The following is a 22,141-nucleotide window of genomic DNA, read 5'->3' on the forward strand; positions in this document are numbered from 1 at the left end:
TGCCTAAAAGTGACCAAGTTGCAACAGTGGCAGGGAAAATCTCTCTGAGATGATACGAGTAAGAAACCTTGAAATGAACCAGACTCAAATGGAAACCCATCTTTATCTGGGTGGCACCAAATGTCCATTCATTATAGTTCCATCATTGCTGAGGTGTTTCGTGATGGGTCCTTAAATGCAGAACTGTTCATGCATGCAGAACTTTTAAGCTGTTCATGTGGAACCATCATTAGATGCACAGAATTGTCACTTATTAAAGAGAACATGTTTCTCAGCACACAGATGTATCCTGTTTTTTTTTTTTTTGTTAGTTTTTTTTTTTTTTTTACATTTTGCAAGTACTTTATTGCAAAACCAGGGGGCGATACCGCCCCGAACTGCACCGCGGTCCGACGATTGAGTTCGGTATTTACTCCCAAGACATCCTTCTATAGTACAAACACGCACACACGCATACGCACGCGCACACACACACCCACGCGTACGCGCGCGCGCGGATCTTCCTGCCCGTTAATCAGGAATCTTTTTTTCTTACGCGCGCGAGACAAGTCGAGGTGCACGAGACAGCCGGACAATGCGCACCGGAGAGCAATTTCTGAGATTTGCAGCACTGCTTGGTAAGTAACGCATATGTCTAGATATTTGTTTATTTGTTTATTCGTTTAGTTTCGTCACTTTGCCTGTTTTCTTTTTTAAAGCCGCGTCTCTGCGGCAACGCACGCGCGGCACCGCTCCTAACGAGGCGATGATGAACCCCGTCAAATGAAGCGCGTGCGCTTATAAGTTTCCAATGCACTTTGATTCCTTCTTCTACACGTTACAGTTTCACGGTCTTGAAGATGCCCTTGTTGTTTTTTGTTTTTACATGTATTTCATTTTGATTATGCACGTGCTTTGCACTTTTCCTTACTATTGCATGAGCTATTTGTGCGTATGACAAATCCTTACATGTGTGTGCATGGGTTAGAAGGTATCTTTGCAGAACATGCTTCTAAAACACCTGACCATTGTACACCTGCAGCACACACACTATTTCATTCTCATTCCAAAGCAGAGCATCCACTTTGTCTTTATAATGAATCTTAAGGGTTGGGATTGTATTGCATTCATTTACCATGGAATTAGTAACATAACCAAAGTTTGATGCATCAATTGAATTTAGAGTTTGGGATGATCCTTGGTTTCCTCCAGGTTCTCCTTCTACTTTGCAAAAACATGGTAGTCGGAACCCGATTTTTCGAAAAGGTGTGAATGATTGTGGGAATGTGTGTGAGTGTTCAGGCTTATTATCTGGAGTGAATTTTGCCACCTGTCTCTCTTGGATGGCGTCCAGATGCATTGTGACCTTGGATTAAGAAGATGAATGGACACGGGTTGGTGTAGAATGAATGATCACAGGGGAATGTATTAGCTGCATAGTGGCAGATATGGAAAGAATGTTATATTATAGTGGTCAAACCCAATTAGAATTTCCTCCAAACTGTTACAATGGTGTAATCTGCCCTTTTAAAGTTGAGGTCAGAGTTGATGTGGGAGTCGTAAATGCCGAAATGCATTCGCATGGTGGACACAATCACCTTCTTTTCTCTGAATTTGAATAGGAAAAAGTGTTTTTGTGGATTTTCATTCTTTGGTGCATCATTTTCACAGCTCAATCCCCAACAACCTGACAACTACTTAAATAAAAATATTGAGAAATATTTCAGTTGCATAGCGGACCCAGCTAATCGAATCAATACTCCATGCTTTATAATGGGTGTGTCACACTGTTACAAAAGTCATTGGCATGCATTCCCGGGCTTTGTAATATGCTGCGCTGTCAAAAAAAAAGATTCAGATTCAGAAAAAGACGAAGTAAACTGAAATATGTCTTGGTGCTATAGTGATTCTTTCAAAGCGTACAAATTTAGTGAGTGTTACGTGGATCCTGATGCATGTTTTTTGCTATTGATCATAAATTTGAAATCAAGAATTTACTTTACTTCTTTTTTGTGCATTATATACTCTGTCTGTCTGTCTGTCTGTCTGTCTGTCTGTCTGTCTGACAGTCAGTCAGTCTGTCTGTCTGTCTGTCTGTCTGTCTGTCTGTCTATCTATCTATCTATCTATCTATCTATCTATCTATCTATCTATCTATCTATCTATCTATCTATCTATTTCTAGGTAACATATATATAATAAAGCTCAGGTAAATAATAAAGCATTCAGGTTAGTATTTTTGTTATTCAGTGTGTAACCTGTCTGCCGTGAAGATGTTGAAGATTGACTAAAATATATCCTGAGCTGTTTCAAAATAATTATTTTAGTTGGGAAGGAAACCTGTTGAATCTTGTTGTTATTAAAAAATATTCAGCAACGAGGCAACAACAAAAACCAGAGTCACTGTTCCCATCCTACACCAAGTTGATTATTTTCTAATAACCGTAGTGTCTTTTCCTCTTTCACCACAGTGACTTGCCATCGCATGAAATGAATCATTCATTCCTAAAGGCCACGTTTTACCTTTTATCCAGTTAGGTTTAATGTCGAATATATGTAAATAAATAAAGTTATACGAGCACATATAATGCAAACCTGTCAGAATTACGGTCACCTCCTGACCAATCCGATTCCAGAATTCAACAGCACCGTGGTATTAAGAATTTTTTGTTCAAACTGACCACAGTCTTTTACTTTCTTTAACTCCTTTATCTTCCTTTTCTCTTCCTTTCTTACATTCCTCTCTCTACATTACACTCATTCATTTTTTATTTCTCTCTTTCACTGGTTTGGAGTCATGCATGTGATGCAGGCTTGTGATTTTTGTTAGAGAATTGATTTAGATGTGTATTCGCAGGGGGAAAAACACACACACACACACACACACACACACACACACACACACAGATCAACCAGAGGCTATATCTTTTGACCCACTCTATACGTATGGCGTTATATGCTATGTATCTTTGCAAACTGTGGTGATATCTGAGGTTTCACACTTCAGTGCTCAACAGGTGGTTTTTGGTTTCAAACCAGAAATCCAACATCTGGTTTACTGCATGCATGTTAGAGAATTTCTGTGTGCAATCAGACCGACCTGATTGTAACACGCAATTCACTTGCAGTCATTCGAGTTTTTCTTTTTTCCTCGCCATTATAAATGCTGATTAGTGTAAACTTGTGCTCGGTCATTTCCCCTTGCCAGTTGGTTTACATTTTCTTTCTTTTTTAAGCGTGCCTCGCGTGTGTGAGGGGAAAAAAACGATGTAAGGATTGAAACAAGGCACAAAATATTTACTGATGCTTGACTGTTTAAATCTAAATGATTTTGTGAATGAAAGCTGGGTGAGTGGCATAAAAGCCTCAAAGTCCTGGGGAGGGCCGATCAAGCATGCTGAGTGGAATACTAAACCATGGACATTAGGACGATTCCCAACTCGGTCGATAGTTGGAGCATTTCCACAGAAAGTGAAATAGTAGCCGGTGCAACAATCCACTGTAAAAAATATTATACTTGGAATATAAGTATTTCTATTATGATTCGTTGTGATATTTTCCTTGAAGTTCTTTTCATTTTGCAAATCTTCCAGTGCAGAATGAATGAAAAATGTGTGGTATGTCAGCATACACCAATCAGACATAACATTATGACATCATAGCATTATGACCAGTGAATATATAACATTGATTATTTTTTCATCATGGCACCTGTTAGTTGGATTTGAGCGAGTTTAACAAGGGGTTTGATTGTGGGGGTCAGAACATTTCCAAAACTGCAGCTCTTGTGAGATGTTCCTGGTCTGCAGTGGTCAGTATCTATCAAAAGTGCTCCAAGGAAGGAACAGTGGTGAACCGGTGACAGGGTCGTGGGCAGCCGAGGCTCATTGATGCATGTTGGGAACGAAGGATGGTCCGTGAACAGGCGAGCACCTGTAGATCAAACTGCTGAAGAAGTTATTGATGGCAATGCTGAATGTGATAGGACTGTTTTGGCAGAAGCAATTGGGACCAACATAATATTAGGCAGGTGCTCATAATATTATTCCTGATCTGTGTATTTTTTTATGTATATTTAGATTTTTGAGGGGAAAGTAATCAGTTGGTAAAACCTTTTATAAATAGAAAACCCTTTGTATATACATTTCTACATTTTTTTTTACTTTTCAGAATTCTTTCAGACAGACACTCTAAAGGAACTCTAGAGTTTGTGGGCACTTATATAACATCCATTCCAGACTTATTTACTCATTTACAGTTATACTCTTCGAGGAAGCTATCCACTAGATTTTAGCTGTGGAGACATGTGATCATTTATCTACAAGAGCATTAAAGTGATCAGGCACTGATGTTGGGTGAAAAGGTCTGAAGTGCAGTACTTCTTCCCCAAAATGCCACAAAGTCTGAAGTACACAACTGTATAGAATTGCACATCATGAATTTCTCTACTAGGCCCAAACCAGTTCCAGCACCATGACCTCTGTGCACAAAGCGAGATCTTTGAAAACCTGGTTCCACAAGTTTGAGAAAGGTTGGCGAACTGTAGTGTCCTACACAGAGCCCTGATGTCAACCTCACTGAACATCTTTAGGTTGATCTGGAAATGACTTCTTCACTAACATCTACTGGAAGGATTTCCTGAAAAATGAAGCTTATTATAACATTAAAAGGGGAAAGAAATCTGGAATGAGATGTTTAAGAAGCACATATGGCTGCTCTGATGGTCAGGTGTCCACAAACCTTTGGCCATATAGTGTGTGTGTGTGTGTGTGTGTGTTTGTGTGTGTGTGTGTGTGTGTGTGTGTGTGTGTGTGTGTGTGTGTGTGTGTGTGTGTGTGTGTGTGTGTGTGTGTGTGTGTGTGTGACATACAAAGAATTGCTGTGGTAAAAACCAATAGCACACACATACAATACAAGCAGACTGAAGCTGAACATTTTATTTTCATAGAAAATCTTGGATCAAGCTTTTTATACAGTTTTTTTGTTTGAACAAAAACATAAAAAAAAACAAAAAAAACAGATATATTGAATTATACTAAGGAGTTTTTTTATTTAATTCTAATGTATTTTTTTAGACTCATACTTTTTATGTTTGTCATGTCGATTGCTACATATTTCCTGTATGAAGTACTAATGCAGATTAGAGAATCTGATTAGAGTTGCAGTAGTATTTCATCTCGTGTTTAAAAAGCTAAAGATATTTTACTAATAATAATAGAAATATAACACCAGTTCTACATAAAGTGTCACAAAGTTACATAATCTGACATTGTAAATGAGCTAATTTGTTAGCTAATCGCTTTAAACCACCAGAAAGTCAGCATGCTAATGCTCTGCTTTCAGGAACTATTTAAAACAGTGTCCTGTAACGAAAACAATAGTATTGTTATTTCATTTAGAAGCCTTTCTCACTGTAAATGAGTATGTGAAGTAAACATTCGTTACCGGTTTGCCCAATAAGGTGTAAAGATTTAGCATTTTTAGCATTTTACCACTGTAGGGGCTAATCTTGATGCAATGCTTCTACCCCTTCTCGGTTCAACGAATCAGATACAAACACTAAAACCTTTTTGCACGATTGTAAAACCGACGACCCCAGCATGCCTGAGATCATTTGTCTTGTCACGTATCTGTCATGTGTACACTCTGTTTATCTCCACACTCTGATAAACTGAGCATTTCTGTGTTTACGTGTGGTCCCTGTGTGGAATGCTAGCTCTGTTCCCTAGCTCCGGTCATCAGTTCGGTTTGATATTCACGCGAGGCTGCAAAGTTGTCTTTTCAAAGCCTCGCTTCTAAATTTATAACCTGAACTCCCTAACCTCACTTACTTCACTTACCACCTCATTTCATTGATTTACTCATCTCCTCATGCCATCGTTTATGGCGGGCAGCAAGCCCACTATGCTGTGTTTGATGGCTAATTTCATAATGCGCTCCTAAAATAGAACAGGAAAGGGGTAGAAGAGATGAGGAGACAGAGAGAGAAAGAGAGAGAGAGAGAGAGAGAGAGAGAGAGAGAGAGAGAGAGAGAGAGAGAGAGAGAGAGAGACAAAGACTTTCCTAATAATGTAATGCAATAAATGGTCTGTGCCTTAGAAATCTACCATTCATGCCACATTATTCAACTGTCCCTCTAATGTTATTCTCTGTCCTATGTTTTTAAGTTAATTTCAATTCAATTCGATTTTGATTATTTTTATATTTAGCAATGGACATTGTCTCAAAGCAGCTTTAAAGAGATAAAGAGGTTATAAAGTTGTATAAAAGAGTGTATATTGTTTTAAATTTGTTTCTAATTGTAAGTTTACCTATAATTAGTGAGCCAATGGCAAATGTGGCAAAAACTACCTGAGATGCCATGAAGAAGAAAACTTAAACAGAACCAAACTCAAAAGAGAACCTCATCTGGGTGGCATCGAACGTCCATTCATTACAGTTCCTGCATGTTCTCCCATACTTTGTTGCTAATGAAAGCCATTCTGTCACTAACCGATTCAGTCCAGGTCTTTGTGACGATCTGAAATCACTCCATAATAGCATATACATGATAAGAGTCTAGTGCTTTCTGGAATTAGTGGAAATACTTGTAATGAGGAATTAAGAAATAAATGGTTTCCTGGATTGTGCTTGCTCAGCAGATTTTACACGTTACCAGGTGGGACTGTGCCAGAGAAAAGTACCAGAATTACATTTAAAATCTTTTGGCTTATCGCCCACGTCATTAAAGAATAAAGAGAATAAAGATGAGCTGTTTAAGTGTCTATGAGTGGCTTTTACTCATTAAGACAGTTCATGACGACCTTAAGCTACTTCCAGGACACTACATTAATCTACTTATTGACAAAATGTCAGTCTTTAGCTGTGCTGCCAGTGTTGTTATTTTTTTTTGTAATAGTTGCATCTTCTGAACCGTTGCGACAGCCATACTGGAGATATCACAATACAGCTAAACCAGCAGTCAGAATACAACTGATTTAAAAAGCTAATTTAGTGCTAAGAAAAGGACACAAGCCCTAAAGGTGAACGTTTTTTATCTTAGTGACCTTTGACCTGTGAACCCAACAGCCTTGGTGGCGATAATCAAATTCACAGTATTCAAGGATTTTTCATTCAAGTCGCATCAGTAAACAGCTGATAGTCTCAACAATGATAAAAGTATGATGAATGGACATTGTGTGACACCCAGATGAGGACGCGTTTCCTTTTGAGTCTGGTCCTCTTAAGGTTTCTTCCTCATACCATCTCAGGAACTTTTTTTTTTTTTTTGCCACTGTTGCTCACTCATTTAAAAAAATCTTGTCTTGTGTTGTAAATGTGTTTGTAATCTATTGTTTTGTAAAGCAGCTTTGGTACAATATCTATTAAAAGTGATATACAAATAAATTTGAGCTGAATTATATTGTAAATATAATTATTATTTATAAATAAATAAATAAATAAATAAATAAATAAATAAATTTTATTAACTAAATTAATTAATAATGTTACCATCGAAATGTTGCTCATGTTACCAAGTTAAATATTTTTCTATTATTTATATATTTATTATTATTATTATTTATAGATATATTATTTTTATAGTTTATTATCTGCTTAAGATCCTGTGGCTATATGTCCAATCATAATTATCATATTTATCATATCATCTTCATCTTTTATATTTATTACATTTTTGTCCCTTTACCATATTGGTCACAATTTTCTTTCCTTTTCTTGCGTACGTTACTACTAAAAAGAAAAGGCTGGAATGAATGCATAATTAATTAATGAGATCATGTTTGCATCCAATCCCAGAATACTAATGATTATTGGCACCGTCACAATGTTTCCTTAAATGGTGGACCATGTTGTCAGTGGGTGGTGGTAGCTTAGTGGTTAAGGCATAGGATTTTGGGTATTAATGTTGTGAGTTCAAAGCCCAGCCCACACTTAGCTGGCCCTCCTGGGCCCCTGAGGAAGGCCCTTAACCCCATAGCTGCTTAGTTGTATGAATGTGATAAATATAAGTCGCTCTGGATAAGGGCATTTGCTGTTAATATCAGTGGGATTTGTCCACCAGTATCAAATATATATAAAAAGTAAAAAAAGGTTTTAAAACCTTAACACTTTGAATAAGTCGATCACACAAGGTAGATAGCGTTGGCAAATATTTAAAATCTGCTAATGTTATTGGATTTAATCTAAGATAGCTGCATCTTGTTGTCTTGCTCTGTGATTGGTGGAAGCCATGTGCCCATGTTGGTTATTCAGGAACAAAGTCGCGTCGCCTGCTGATTGTTTCCGCCTGTTTCTGCTTTCTTTTTGTCTTGCACTTCGTGAAGTCTTGTGTATTTGTGCAGTCGATTTAAGGCGTGACTTCCTGAAACGTGTTCTTTGTCCCTTTTTCCAGGTTTCTGTAGCTCTTGTTTTTTCTGCTTCTGACCCCTGGCTGTTTTTTTTCTTTATGCTGCATTTTCCTGTAGGACTTTTTATTTTTTATTTTATTGATTTTTTTTATTACCTGACCAACAGTTAATATCTTTTACCAAAAATCTTTGATAAACATAAAACACAACACTGACGCTACACACTTTTTTTCCGCACCACCTGCTTCATCTTTCTTTCTTTCTTTCTTTCTTTCTTTCTTTCTTTCTTTCTTTCTTTCTTTCTTTCTTTCTTTCTTTCTTTCTTTCTTTAATTCTTTTCAATATCTTTTACTCAAAAATTTTCACTTTCTTTCACTCTTTCACATTTTCACTCTATCACTTCACTTCTTTCACTGTTTATTTTTTACTCTTCTTTGTTTCCTTCTCTTTTATTTCTTTTGCTCTTTCACACTTTTTTCACACTTTCATTTACTTGTTGTTTTTCTCTCACACTTTCTTTCTTTTACTCCCACACTTTGTTTCTTTCATTCATTCTTTCTTTCTGTATTTATTCATCCACTCTTTCTCTTATGCTTTTCGTTTCTTTAATCTTCACTGTTTTTTTTTTTTTTACTTTCCTTCTTTTGTTTTTTCTTTCTTTTAGGTACTTATTTACTTTCTTCTACTCAAAATTATTTTACTGTTGATTTTTTCACAATTCCTACTTTCTTTTCTTTCCTTATTCTTTTATTCTAAACTCTCTCTTCTTCTTAGCTTCTTCTGTCTTTCCTTTTTGTTTGGATTTTTCTGTAATCTTTGTTATTTCTCCTGTAATCGCAAACATTGCAATCACAATCAGCCCTTCATGAGGCGTTAACGATTTGAGCATCACGTCATGGCCGAATCACCAGGACAGTTTTTTTTATATTGTTGTGGTATTTAAAAATATCTTATCTGATTTCTCATCCTTTGCCTGGAAGAACTATTCAGTAACATGAAACAAACCACAGCTGACTGTCAGACGTCTATGGGAGTGTTTTCAATTAACAGTAAACAGTTAGTGAGTCAACAACAAGATCACAAAACACAGCTATTAACCAATGAAAAAACTGTAATCAGCATCTTATGGAGACTCTGGGAAATCAAAATGTGATCACAGGATAAGATGTCTCAATGAATCATTGAAATGTAAAAGACAGACAGAGCAGTCAGAATGAAACTAAGACCAGCTACACATGATAAAGGAACTAAGCAGGGTGGCGACGTAACCCGTTGTGGAAAGTGTGCAATGTTTGAAAAATCTCACCGTTGTGTGCCGAGAGAGGAGTTGTGGTATTGTATGAGGAAGTCAGGTGTGTCAGAGAAGTATGTGAGGGTGGTGCAGGACATGTATGAGGACAGTGTGACAGCAGTGAAGTGTGCAGTAGGAACAACAGACTGGTTTAAGGTGGAGGTGGGACTGCATCAAGGATCGGCTCTAAGCCCTTTCCTGTTTGCAGTGGTAAAGGACAGGTTGATGGACAAGGTCAGACAGGAGTCTCAGTGGACTATGATGTTTGTGGAGGATATTGTGATTTGTGGTGAGAGTAGTGAGCAAGTGGAGAAGAGCCTGGAGAGGTGGAGGTGCGTGCTGGAGAGAAGGGAAATGAAAGTCAGTAGGAGTAAGACTGAGTACATGTGTGTGAATGAGAGGGAGGGCAGTGGAGGGGTGTGGTTGCAGGGAGAAGAGGTGGAGAACGTGGAGGAGTTCAGGTACCTGGGGTCAACAGTGCAAAGTAATGGGGAGTGTGTTAAAGAAGTGAAGAAAAGAGTGCAGGCAGGGTGGAGTGTGTGGAGAAGAGTGATAGCAGGAGTGATTTGTGATAGAAGAGTATCTGTGAAAATGAAAGGGAAAGTTTATAGGACTGTGGTGAGACCTGAGATGTTGTATGGTTTAGAGACAGTGGCATTAAGTAAAAGACAGGAGGTGGAGCTGGAGGTAGCAGAGCAGAAGATGTTGATGTTTTCGTTGGGAGTGACGAGGATGGACAGGATCTGAAATGAGTTTATTAGAGGGGCAGCGCATGTTGCACATTTTGGAGACAAGGTGACGGAGGTGCGATTGAGATGGTTTGGACATGTGCAGAGGAGGGACATGGGGTATATCAGTAGGAGAATGCTGAGGATGGAGCCACCAGGAAGAAGGAAAAGAGGAAGGCCAAGGAGGAGGTTTATGGATGTGGTGAGGGAAGACATGCAAGTAGTTATTTTGAAAGAGATTGAGTCAGCAGCTAAAGGCTTATTTTTAGCAGTCATAAAGGCATCATAAAACTTTTTGTCTTTGATTTGTATTTAGCCTCATCCGTTCCAGAAATGACTAAACAGATTGTAAGTCTAGGCATCTAGTTTAGAAGAAGAAGAGCCTTTATTGTCACATGTGGAACTCTTTCTTCGCATATCCCAGCAACATTTAGGAAGCTGGGGTAAGAGCAAAGAGTCAGCCATGATACAGCACCGCTGGAGCACACATAAGCCTTGCTCAAGGGCTCAAGAGTGGCAGCTTGCTAATACTGGGGCTTGAACCTCCAACCTTCTGACCAGTAACACAGAGCCACTGAGCTACCACCTCCACCTCCCTGTTCATGGGGCATAAGCTCTAACTATAAGTTTTCAATTTTTTGAATATCTGCTATTCCAATTTTTTCTACTCTCTGTCTAATTTTTTGGCTTTAAAAACTACTAAAGCTTTAAAAGTAGTTTTAATTCAGGGTCGTTCTGCAATGGTTGAATATTTTGTGCACAGAATAACACTGTAAGAAGAAGACATCATTGTTTGTCTCCCACTTCATGCTGACAGGAAATGGGAGACAAACAGAGATGTATATTCCACCTATGGCTTCATTTAACATTCAACTTCGTTCTGAGAAGTTGCTGATGGTTGATCGGTTCATTTATATCCAGGTTGTTCAAGAGTCCCACAAACCCAAATAACTCAAAGTCAAAAAGCAGAAGGGCAAGAAACTATAAATGAGGTGTGTCATAAATATTTTGAGCACAAAATCGATTTTAAACATAATTATTTCATCACTTTCCAAACAGAAAACCAAGGAATGCAATGTACCCATTCGCACGTTTAAACATTTCAATATTTTTCAAAATGGAATTCTAATTTTCGCTTTGCTTTGTTGGATCAATGGATCATTCTTTTGCCTTTTTTTGTGTGATATTACCCTGAGAACACCAGCATGCTGTTCAGCATGCTGAACATCAAATGTTACTATTTAAATGCCATACTGATCCGATGCTGCACAGGAAGTCACACTTCTATGCATGTTAAACAGACATTTTTACTAACCAGTGCTTGCTCGATATAAAGCCGGTGCTAAATTTGTATCTGTGTAGTTTTGAAATGGAATCGAAGTGGAATAGCGTTTGCAGCTGAAAAGCTTTGTTTGCTGGACTCAAAAGGTGTGACTTCCTGTGCACCAGAATGCACGCTATGCCATTTCCTTTAAAATTTTATTTTTCTGTTTTTTTTGGTTTTTTTGTTCAGTGTAAAATCATTGTTTAGATGTTTAAAACTTTTATTTTATATTTCAAAATCGAATTATTTTCACACTCATGCTCTAAAGAGTCTATTTTCTCAAAATACAACCATAAAACAGGTGATGGGCATAATGTCCATCGGAAAGCAGTGACGTGATTGCTGTAGAAACTTGTGTGGTGAAACAAACTTTTCGGCTTCTCCCGTTAGGGGTCGCCACAGCGGATCCTCCGCACGTTTGATTTGGCACATGTTTTACACTGGATGCCCTTCCTAACGCAACCCTCCCCAATTTATCCGGGCTTGGGACCGGCACTAAGAGTGGCTGGGGATGGTTCCCTGACCGGGAATCGAACCCGGGTCGCAGCGGTGGGAGCGCTGCATCTTAACCACTAGACCACCAGGGGACCTTGTGTGGTGAAACAAACAAACAAAAAAAAACAAAAACAAAAAAAAAAAAAAACCTCTGCTATCTGACAGTACAAATAAAACTACTGAGCCCACTGTGGGAAGACAGACAGGTGTGACCTCTGGGATGTGACCTTGTGACTCTGTGACCTGGGGTCATGTAGCCTTAAGCACAGGGAAACATGCACACAGACACACACACACACACACACACACACACACACACACACACACACACACACACACACACACACACCATATGCAATGCCCCAGAAACAAATAAAAAGAGACAGACATATAAATACAGACAGATAGATATACTCAATTTATAGAGAGACACATAGACTGATATATAGAGAGAGAGACAGATCTACAGACTGACAGACTGTCTGTAATGCAGACAGATAGATATTCATTCATTCATTTTTCTCCCGCTTATCCGTAATTCGGGTCGCGGGGGCAGCAGTCTAAGCAGCCCTTCGACTGCTGCCCAATCCTCACAGCACCGTCCCTTACGGTCCCTCCTGCAGGTGGTGAGCCCACGGGAAGACAGATAGATATACAAAGAGTTAAACATTAACAGATAGACAGACATAGACTGATGGACAGATCTACTGACAGGCTGACCAACAGACAGAGACATAAACAGACAGACAGAGTGACAGTCATATCCACAAAGAGACCTTCAGTCAGACTGATAGGTAGAGAGACAGACAGATCTACACTGAGTAAAAGAGACAACGAGAGAAAGCATGTTTTTGAGTTGAATTTCTTCTGCGTGACTCATTTTTGCAGTTCAGCTGCTGGAGGGCATTAGAGTGGACAGACTGAACACACACACACACACACACACACACACACACACACACACACACACACACACACACACACACACTTCTTCTTCTGAGATTCTACTGGCCTGTTTCTTTCTTTGGAGCTGCAAACATGACATACATTTCTTCACGATCTTCATGATGTGTAACACACTACTGTGTGTCTCTCTCCTACTATCTGACCCTTTCAGTCTAATCTAATTCACACAGTTGCCCCTTAATTCCAGAAGTAGTCAATCAGCTGAGCTAAATTTGTGAGACAAAAACCATATCACAATTCAAGGCCTGGGGACACAAAGTACAGGAAACAACAATAAGGCGACACACTTTGTCAGGATATTGACATTATATTTTCAAATTTCCCCCAGAACTATTATCATCCTTCTATAAGTATATGCACCAATCCTCTTGATATGGACAAAAACCTTTCACCAAAGGTTCCTTCCTTAATAAATACATGGTGAATAAACGACTTTGTAACGGAAACAAAGCTCCTGTAACTGAGCTATTACTATAAAAATGATAATGCATTATATCAAGTAGGCTAGTAGGCTATTATATCAAATATTTACACATATAACATATTATTTATATATACCTTATATCACATATTAGGTCACTGGTGCTGCGCTGAGTTGTGTAACATTATAGTTCCCTTTTCCCAGCAAAATGCATGCAATAAGGAAGACATTTCCTTACACACTAAACTTGCAGCGGTTCCAGTATTATAATAATTTATATTATATGGACAAAAGTTTGTGGATACCTGACCATAAGAGCATTTTGAACATCCCATTTTAGGTTTGCTGTTTTATTAACGTTCACACTTCTGGGAAGATGTTCCACTAGATTTTGGAGTGTGATTGTGGAGATTTGTGGATTCATTTCTGGAACACTGGTGTTAGTAAAGTCAGGTACTGATGAAGGTGAGGTGAGGAGGCCTGGGGTGCCGTCAGTGTTCAAATTCAGCCCAGAGGTGTGCAGTAGGGTTGAGGTCAGAGCTGTCAAGCAGGCCACTGAAGATATATAAATTCAATTCATTTTTATTTGTATAGTGCTTTTAACAATGAACATTGTCTCAAAGCAGCTTTACACAGATAATGTGGTGATAAAAATCAATAAGATGTTTGTGTAAGTTTGTCCCTGATGAGCGAACCGGTGGCGACTGTGGCAATTAAAAACTCCCCGAGATGGGATAAGGAAGAAACCTTGAGAGGAACCTGACCCAAGAGGAAACCCATCATCATCTGGGTTGCACCGAATGTCCATTTATTACAGATATACGATGTTGTGGGGTACAGTGATGGTGATCACAAGCAAACTGTAGTCCTGAGTCAGTGTAGCAGACTGTTGACTGTTAACTACAGTCCAAAATCCATCATCAAAGCTTCTGTTCTTACTCAGGAATTACAAGGAACCCCGGGGCGTTGATGAGAAACACATCCTATACAATTGTGTCTCCAATATTGTGCTAACAGTTTGAGGAGGAACTATATATATATATATATATATATATATATATATATATATATATATATATATATATATATATATATATATATATATAAACCAACTTCAAAACCAGCTCTGGCTGTAATATAAAATTTTTTCCATCCCACAGTCTCCATTTGACATACTGTATCAGTCTGAGTTGCCAGATTGAAGCTAATGATTATTAATCCAAAATTATATCAAAACGTCAGTGTAAAATAACATTAATAATAATCTTGAATATAGTCATAAACTCATAAAAATTCGATGTATAATTTCTAAACCCAGGTGTATTTTGTCTGATCTGGCAACTTATCAATGTCTCGATCTCTCGGTCTGTTTCAGAGAATAACATCGTACCCTCATCTGCTTTCCAGACCCCAAAACCCATAGCACTCCTCCTCCTTCTCATGGCACCATCCCTTTTCTGTTAACCATCTGACTGCAGGGTGCATACCAACGTTTAAAGCTTTGGGGTGGGGTTTTTAAGCTTTTAAGGGTACTTTGGCCTTGTTAATGTTTTGTCTGAAACCCTGGTCAGCCTGTCTGATGTTTCTACAGCTCGATCTTTAGCTGTTCCTTCTCAAGCAAAGACAAACATGCGGTATTTTTTCCCTTCACTTCAGACCACACAGATGAAGGCTTCTCTTTTAATTTCTACATATCCAGCATTATGGTATATTTAGCAGGAACTTTGACCCCTTGCACAGATTCCTTCCCAGCCCTCATCCATGGGAGGGTTAAGAATACAAAAGTAAATTGATTCTATAAAAAAGTTCTAACAATAAATCATAATAAAAAATGGGGACACTGGTGATATAAACAAAATGCCAAGTTGATATGACAAAGACATTCTAGGATGCACTGCAAGTTACAATACTAACATGATTTATTTGCTACGGGGGTTTAGAACTGCAACTGCCATGAACAGATTTCCACTGAAGTGTCCACCAGTAAACAGCTGAAAACCTCAACAAGGATAAAACTATAATGAATGGATATTCAGTGTCACCCAGATGAGGGTCTGGTTCCTCTCAGGGATTCTTCCTTATATTATCTCAGGGAGTTTTTCCCTCACCAGCATCACCGCTGGCTTGCTAAATGGGAACAAACTATAGAAATAAATGCATACATTTAAAAGTGTATTTTATTTAATTCTGTTAAATAAACTAGGCACTGTACAAACTGAATTGTATTGAAATTATTACACTGTTTTATATCACAGAATCAAGTTGTAGTTAAGTGAAAATGATGTTAACGATTATCTATTATGAAACTATTCCTTCAAATTTCTGGACTCGTTTTATAAATTTTTTGTTTGTTTTTTAGTTACTTTCACACATGTTCTCGAAAGCGATGTCCCCTGTTTAATCCGTCACATCCTGCTCTGTTTCTTGGTCCCAGATCAGATATTCTGCCTTGTTGAGTTCTTGCCAAAATGTATAAGGCTGGGAATGAGCGAGCTGCTTAAGGAAGTGGACTGTAAAAGGCTGGGAATGAGCAAGCTACTTAAGGAAGTGGACTGGATAATGTCAGTAGCAGAAGCGCTGCGTTCAGCTCGACTTCCTCACCGTGCGACGTTCAGCGGCCTGCCTCGAGGGGCATTTTATCCACAGACACAGACGATTTCCTCCCGCAAATGGGATTTTGTATATACAAACAGGGTTTAAAAGTCTACATGCACGACTGTTATCTAACGATCGATATGAACAACGAGGGAAATCACAATCAGAATTTCTTTTCCTATATATGTTACATATAAGAATTTCATTGCAATTTTATCCTTTTTTAACTTTTTATGTCACGGACCAGTCATAAAAAATTCACTGCATGTAATATTGTGTATGATTGTGTATGGATAAAACCTCAGTCTGAATTCTAACATTTCTAAGGTGATGAACTGCATTCAGTTTGTTTTTATAATGTAATCAGGGATTTCCTCTTCACACACCTTAAACAGAACACGTTTTTACTTCATTTAATTCTATTGAAACAGTATTGGGACACCTGACTTCTTTCCCAACTAACACAATGTTTGAGGCACATGATTGTACAGAATGTCTTTGGATGCGGTGGCATTGAATTTTCCCTTAAACAAAGCCAGCTTCATGAAGATATGCTTACATAGGTTGAAGTGGAAGATCTTAAGTTGTATGCTTATAGAACTCTGGCCGCAAACATATTAACTTGAAGCTGACTGCACCCCAGGCCTCCTCACTCCTCACCTGGCTTTGGTAACACCCTTGTGGCTGAACGAATCTTCACAAATTTCCACAAGCACACTCCTAAAATCTAGTGAAACATCTTTCAATAAGAGTGAATGTTATTATAAGAGCACATGGGAACAAACGTGGAATGGGATGTTCAAAAAGCAACCAACAAATCTTATGGTCAGATGTCCAAAAACATGTGTGTAAATGATAATATTACTGGAAAGCCTTGCAGGTTTCTGGGCAAGGAAATGCAGTTCAATTGAAGGAAAAATGTAACGCTACTGCATCCAAACACTCCTTATACAAATGTGTGCCTCCATCTTTGTGGTATCAGTTTGAGGAAGAACCACATATGGCTGAGAAAGCGAGGTATCTCAATACTTTTGTCTATATCGCTAAAGTATGTACAGTAAACAGCAACTCTACTTTGGAGTCGGAGATTGCAGGTCTTCTGCGGATGCTGGTGTCCCACTGCATTACATTTAGCTCATTATAAATAATAATTAACCATACTAATAGAAATACTATTAAAAACTCAGCATGAGAGTCTTATTTTTAAAAAAAAAACCTCACATCTGTATTTCCTACAGTGCCTCTGAGCACTTTGAACCGTTGCATTGCTCTCCTTCATGTGTTTTGTTATACAGGAAATGACCTATGCGAGCGTGCGTATTTTTAGTTTTCTCTATGAAACACCGGATTAATCACCATCTTCTGAGCCGAGTGCTTTTGTTTTGGTGCGAATCTGCGTGAAGTCTGTTTAAAATCAGCACTTTTTAGGGTGTGTCAGGGTGTGCGTACGTGTGCGGGTGTTTAACAAAACATGATCCGGTCGTGGGAGGATGCAGGGATAAAGGCCTACATGAGCAGCGGGAGCACTGCGTCATTTCGTTGGACAGATTGGGAAGCTGTTCTTGTAAATGGGGGAGGTTTCGGGTCTCCAGAGGACACATCTGGATCTGGATCAGGAGCACTGGATTTGGAAGGTTTTTTTTGTAGCCTACAGGGGAATTAATAAAACGATTTCAGTGTTGGCACACGTCAATGTTAATTGCTCCTCCTGGGCAAGTCTGGTTGTATTTCTGCTTTGCTCCATATGTTCATTCAAAAGTTATTAATCTATTTCTACATATTCCTTTTCTGTGTGGGCTTTTGCCAATTTTACCGGTGCATATTGAAACTTGGAAGCCTGATCCCAAACAGTGTTACAAAGTTTTATATCAATGTGTTTATTCTTTCTTTTTTATAGTGACTTGTATAATAGATTCTCCACAAAACGTTCACAACTGTTGCTAACGATTATTTAGCATGTTTGGAAGGAGTCTTCAGTCACAGCATTTTATACCAAAGTATTTCACGCTGAACATCACACACTGCATTATTGACTTAAATAGAAGGAAACTAGTGGTGAGGAGAAACTAGTGAAAGAAAGAAAGACTGATATACGGCTGATATAACAAAGGGATAACAGGAACTAGCTTGTTTCATATATGCTCTCTAACCTTCAAGCAAAAAAAACCATGATTGTACAATATATATTGGGATGTGCTGTAAATTTGGAATAGGTTTTCGCTAGCATGTTCCTCTCATGGCACAGATAGCATCCAAAACATCCATTAAAACTGGAGTCATATAGCGGTCAGAGTTTGTTTGCATGGAAAGCTGGAGAGCCTGACAGTCATGTGTTTTATCTGAAACGTTTTGAAAAACAACAGAGGTTTTTTTTGTTCTCTTCTCATCACCTGTGACACCTCGAAACACAGGAAGTTGTTTTCATGTATAAAAAAAAAAAAAACACGCCACAAACATTGTAAAATGTTGGTACATTTGTTTTTTGTTTTTACCACACAGGAGAAAATCTACATACTACATATAGTATGATGCATATTACTGTATATTATCGGGACTGAAAGAAATGCTAGAACTTTAATTTAGGATGAAAAAGAGAGTAAAACGGAGACAGTGCAAAAGAAAGGAGGACAATTTCTGATATTGATACTGGCTTTTGTTAAATTAATTAGCCTGAGTGCTGCTTTGACATTGGAGCGCGTCCTCTGTCATTGTTAGCTCGGTCATGCTAACTGATCGCGACTCATTTTTAGGAGAGTGTGTGAAAGGGGACAAAGCTGTCGCGTGATCAGATTATTTTAGGGGTAAAATCAGATTACACGACACAAACAAGTGCAATGCTACAGAGCTTGTAGAAACCCAGCCCTGTGTCTGACTGGGTAAAGCTAATAACTAGATACCACAGCAGGAGAACATTAGTGGCTTGGTTTCTCCTGCGGGAAACCAGAAACCAGCGGGTGTTGTTTAACTGGCGTGAGATTGAATTGTTCAAACAAATAAACTTGTGTTAAAATAGTTTTAGCAAACAAACACCAGGTGATTCTGTTTTCTTCTGTATGCTTCCTGCTAGCTGCTAGTCTTTCATACGCTGAACTGGATCTTTTGTTGTTGTTGTTGTTGTTGTTGTTGTTGTTGTTGTTGTTGTTGTTAAGAGTGCGCCTAAATTGAGAAAGTGTGTCTCTGTGGTGGTACAGATGTAGTTACAGTTTTGGATGGTAATGCACAAAATCCACACAATAACATTGAGATTTCGTGCTTAAGAAAACATAGCATTTTATATTAGCATTTAAAAAAAAATCAGAATTCTTTTGGTATATTCTGTCTGTCTCTCTGTCTTTCTGTCTGTCTGTCTGTCTGTCTGTGTTTTTATCTGGCTGACTATCTATCCATTTTTCTATACATCTGTCTGTCTGTCTGTCATTCTGGCTAAGTTCATCAGCCTATTCAAATTTTATCAAATAAAATCCTTAACTAGCTAGCCTGTCTGTCTGTCTGTCTGTCTGTCTGTCTGTCTGTCTGTCTGTCTGTCTGTCTGAGACTTTATCCAGCTGTCTGTCCATTCATACATTCATCCAACCTTCCATCCATCCAGTTAGGTATTTATCTATTCATCCATTTATCTCTCTGTCATGCTTTCACATAGCACTTAAGGCTATTTTCTTTCATAATGTTGCCTATCCTGGACATGTTTATTTCATTTTAATTTTTCTCTATATATTTCCTGCTTTCAACTAAACCCAGTGCAGGTTATACATGCATCTGTCATCACAGTGAAGGCAGCAGTCATTCATAGATTACTTCAGTAGTGCATTTAGGTGCATTACATTTGAGATGCATTAGTATTGTTATGGACTGGATGACTTGAAGTAACACATTGTTTAGAAGTAAGTCTGTAGTTTACTCAGGTTTGATTTTCTGATTGGAATCTTGTCACCTCCTGTTTACTTCCTGTGTCCTGACCATGCCTTTATGATCAGACTTCCTGTCTGTTTTTGCGGGGCTACACACATCCTTCATAATTTGCCCTGTTATTCCTGTTATGTCTGTTATAGCCCATGTGTGTGTGTGTGTGTGTGTGTGTGTGTGTGTGTGTGTGTGTGTGTGTGTGTGTGTACTCCCTTCTGTTTGCCTCTGTTTTCAATTATATAGTTAACAGCACTTGTCTGTTCCTTGCTTGTTTCTGCCATGCCCGACTTTTTTCTAAAGAAAAAATGGATTCTCGTCCAATTCGAATGTTTGATCAGATTGTCTAAAACATCTATTAACCAGAAGCTGATGTTCAGGCCATCTGGACATACTTTCCATTTTTCTGATCAATGCTAAAGCACTTGTTGGCCGGCAGCCATCTTGAATCAGCTAAGTGAGTAGGTTTATCTTTCCCGTGTGTGTGTGTACCTGTGTATGTGTGTGTGTGTAATGGAGTTGAAGTGGGTTCGAGTTACTCTGCTGTCGTTCCAGTACTTAACTCCACAGTTTGTCTTTGCATGCGGAATGATTATTATGAAACAGGGAAAATAAACAGAAAGGTTTTGTTTAAGTTGTGGATATCTTTCTCATTGTTTCCATAAATAATTCAACATATATACGGTACAGTATTTCACTACTACTCCTCTGAAACGCAGTGCTAATTGGTGTAGGCTAATGACAAACACCTGATACTGACTCCTAACTCCGAGACCCTGGGAACAATTTAAGGCCAAAGTACAAAGTATTCAGAATGTTACGGTTTGAAGAATTTGTTCAGTGAGTTCTCAGAGCTCTTTTTATGAAACATTTATTTGAACTTTTTTTGTTTTTAAAACTGAAGGAATGACATTTATTCTGAAACGTTTTTTTGTCTGGTCTCTGTAGAAGCTGCTAAATGTTAAAATGTCGCTCTTCCTTTTAGCTGTTATTGTAATTGTACAAAAAAAAGAACCAGGTGTTGTGGAAATATAATATACCAGAGGAATCTTTTGTGATTTGATTGAATTTAAATAGACAGATGGACAGAGACTCAGCCAGTCAGTCAGCCAGCCAGCCAGATAGATGGATGAAACAAATGGATAAAATTGTTTTTTTGGCATCATTGTAATACATCTCTCTCTCATTCTTGCTTCGTGTGTGTGTGTGTGTGTGTGTGTGTGTGTGTGTGTGTGTGTGTGTGTGTGTGTGTGTGTGTGTGAGAATATATACCATACTTGTTCACATGCTCCCTCTAAGCCTGCAAGCCTGTTATAACAATACCTTAATACCTTAAGTGTGTGTGTGTGTGTGTGTGTGTGTGGTGTGTGGATGAACTCAGTGTCTGCCTCTGGCTGTCAAGTCAAGAGTCAAGAAGCGTTTATTGTCATTTCAACCCTATATGGCTGACGCAGTGAAATGAGACAACGTTCCTCCAAAACCCTGGTGCTACATAAAACAACATAAAGCTACATAGCAAAACAGAGCTAAGAACTAAAGTAAGTCCTTGCCACAAAAAGTGCATCGTGTGCAAACAGTGCAAGACAAGAAATACAAACAGATGCCTGTTACAGTGAGGTATTACTAAGGAAATGTGCTTTATGTTTCTTGCTTTTTCATCTTACCCATTGGAACACACACACACACACATAAACACACACACAAACACATCTCAGCTAAGCATAAAGATCGATCAGCTTTTATGGTGGATTTGGATGTGTTGTGTGTAAAGTGTAAGTGTGTAATGGAAGTCTAATCTCACTTAAAATCCTTTCTGTACATTTCTCCCTGAAGCCATACATAGTACAGTGACCTCATCCAAAAGTCAAGATCTGGAAGGGTAAAGTTTGAGTTCTGGTGAACAAAATCAACTGGAAATAAAGTGGATGCTGATACTGACTTCTGTTGTCTGCAATTTAAAAAAAAGAATTATTGGCTCCCTTAGTGTCAAACAATCCCAACAGAAAATGAGGAAAACTTTCTACATTTTTGACACAATATATATATTTTTAATGTTGTTTGTTAATCTTTAAAGTAAGCATTCGGTTCAGTCAA

The 22,141-nt window shown here is 38.4% G+C and overlaps 1 protein-coding gene across 1 annotated transcript in view; it reads left to right on the top strand.

Moving 5' to 3' along the window:
* The first annotated feature begins 431 nt into the window (after window positions 1-431).
* The window catches only part of itga1 (integrin, alpha 1), a 65,060-nt gene continuing 43,350 nt past the window's right edge, over window positions 432-22,141 (top strand). The window contains exon 1 of the mRNA XM_083568682.1: window positions 432-617. Within this exon, the coding sequence (XP_083424808.1) occupies window positions 575-617 (43 nt within the window). The 5' untranslated portion in view covers window positions 432-574. The remainder of the gene's footprint in view (window positions 618-22,141) is intronic.

Source organism: Silurus aristotelis (assembly GCF_946808225.1).
Source record: "Silurus aristotelis genome assembly, chromosome: 18".
Classification (NCBI taxonomy): domain Eukaryota; kingdom Metazoa; phylum Chordata; class Actinopteri; order Siluriformes; family Siluridae; genus Silurus; species Silurus aristotelis.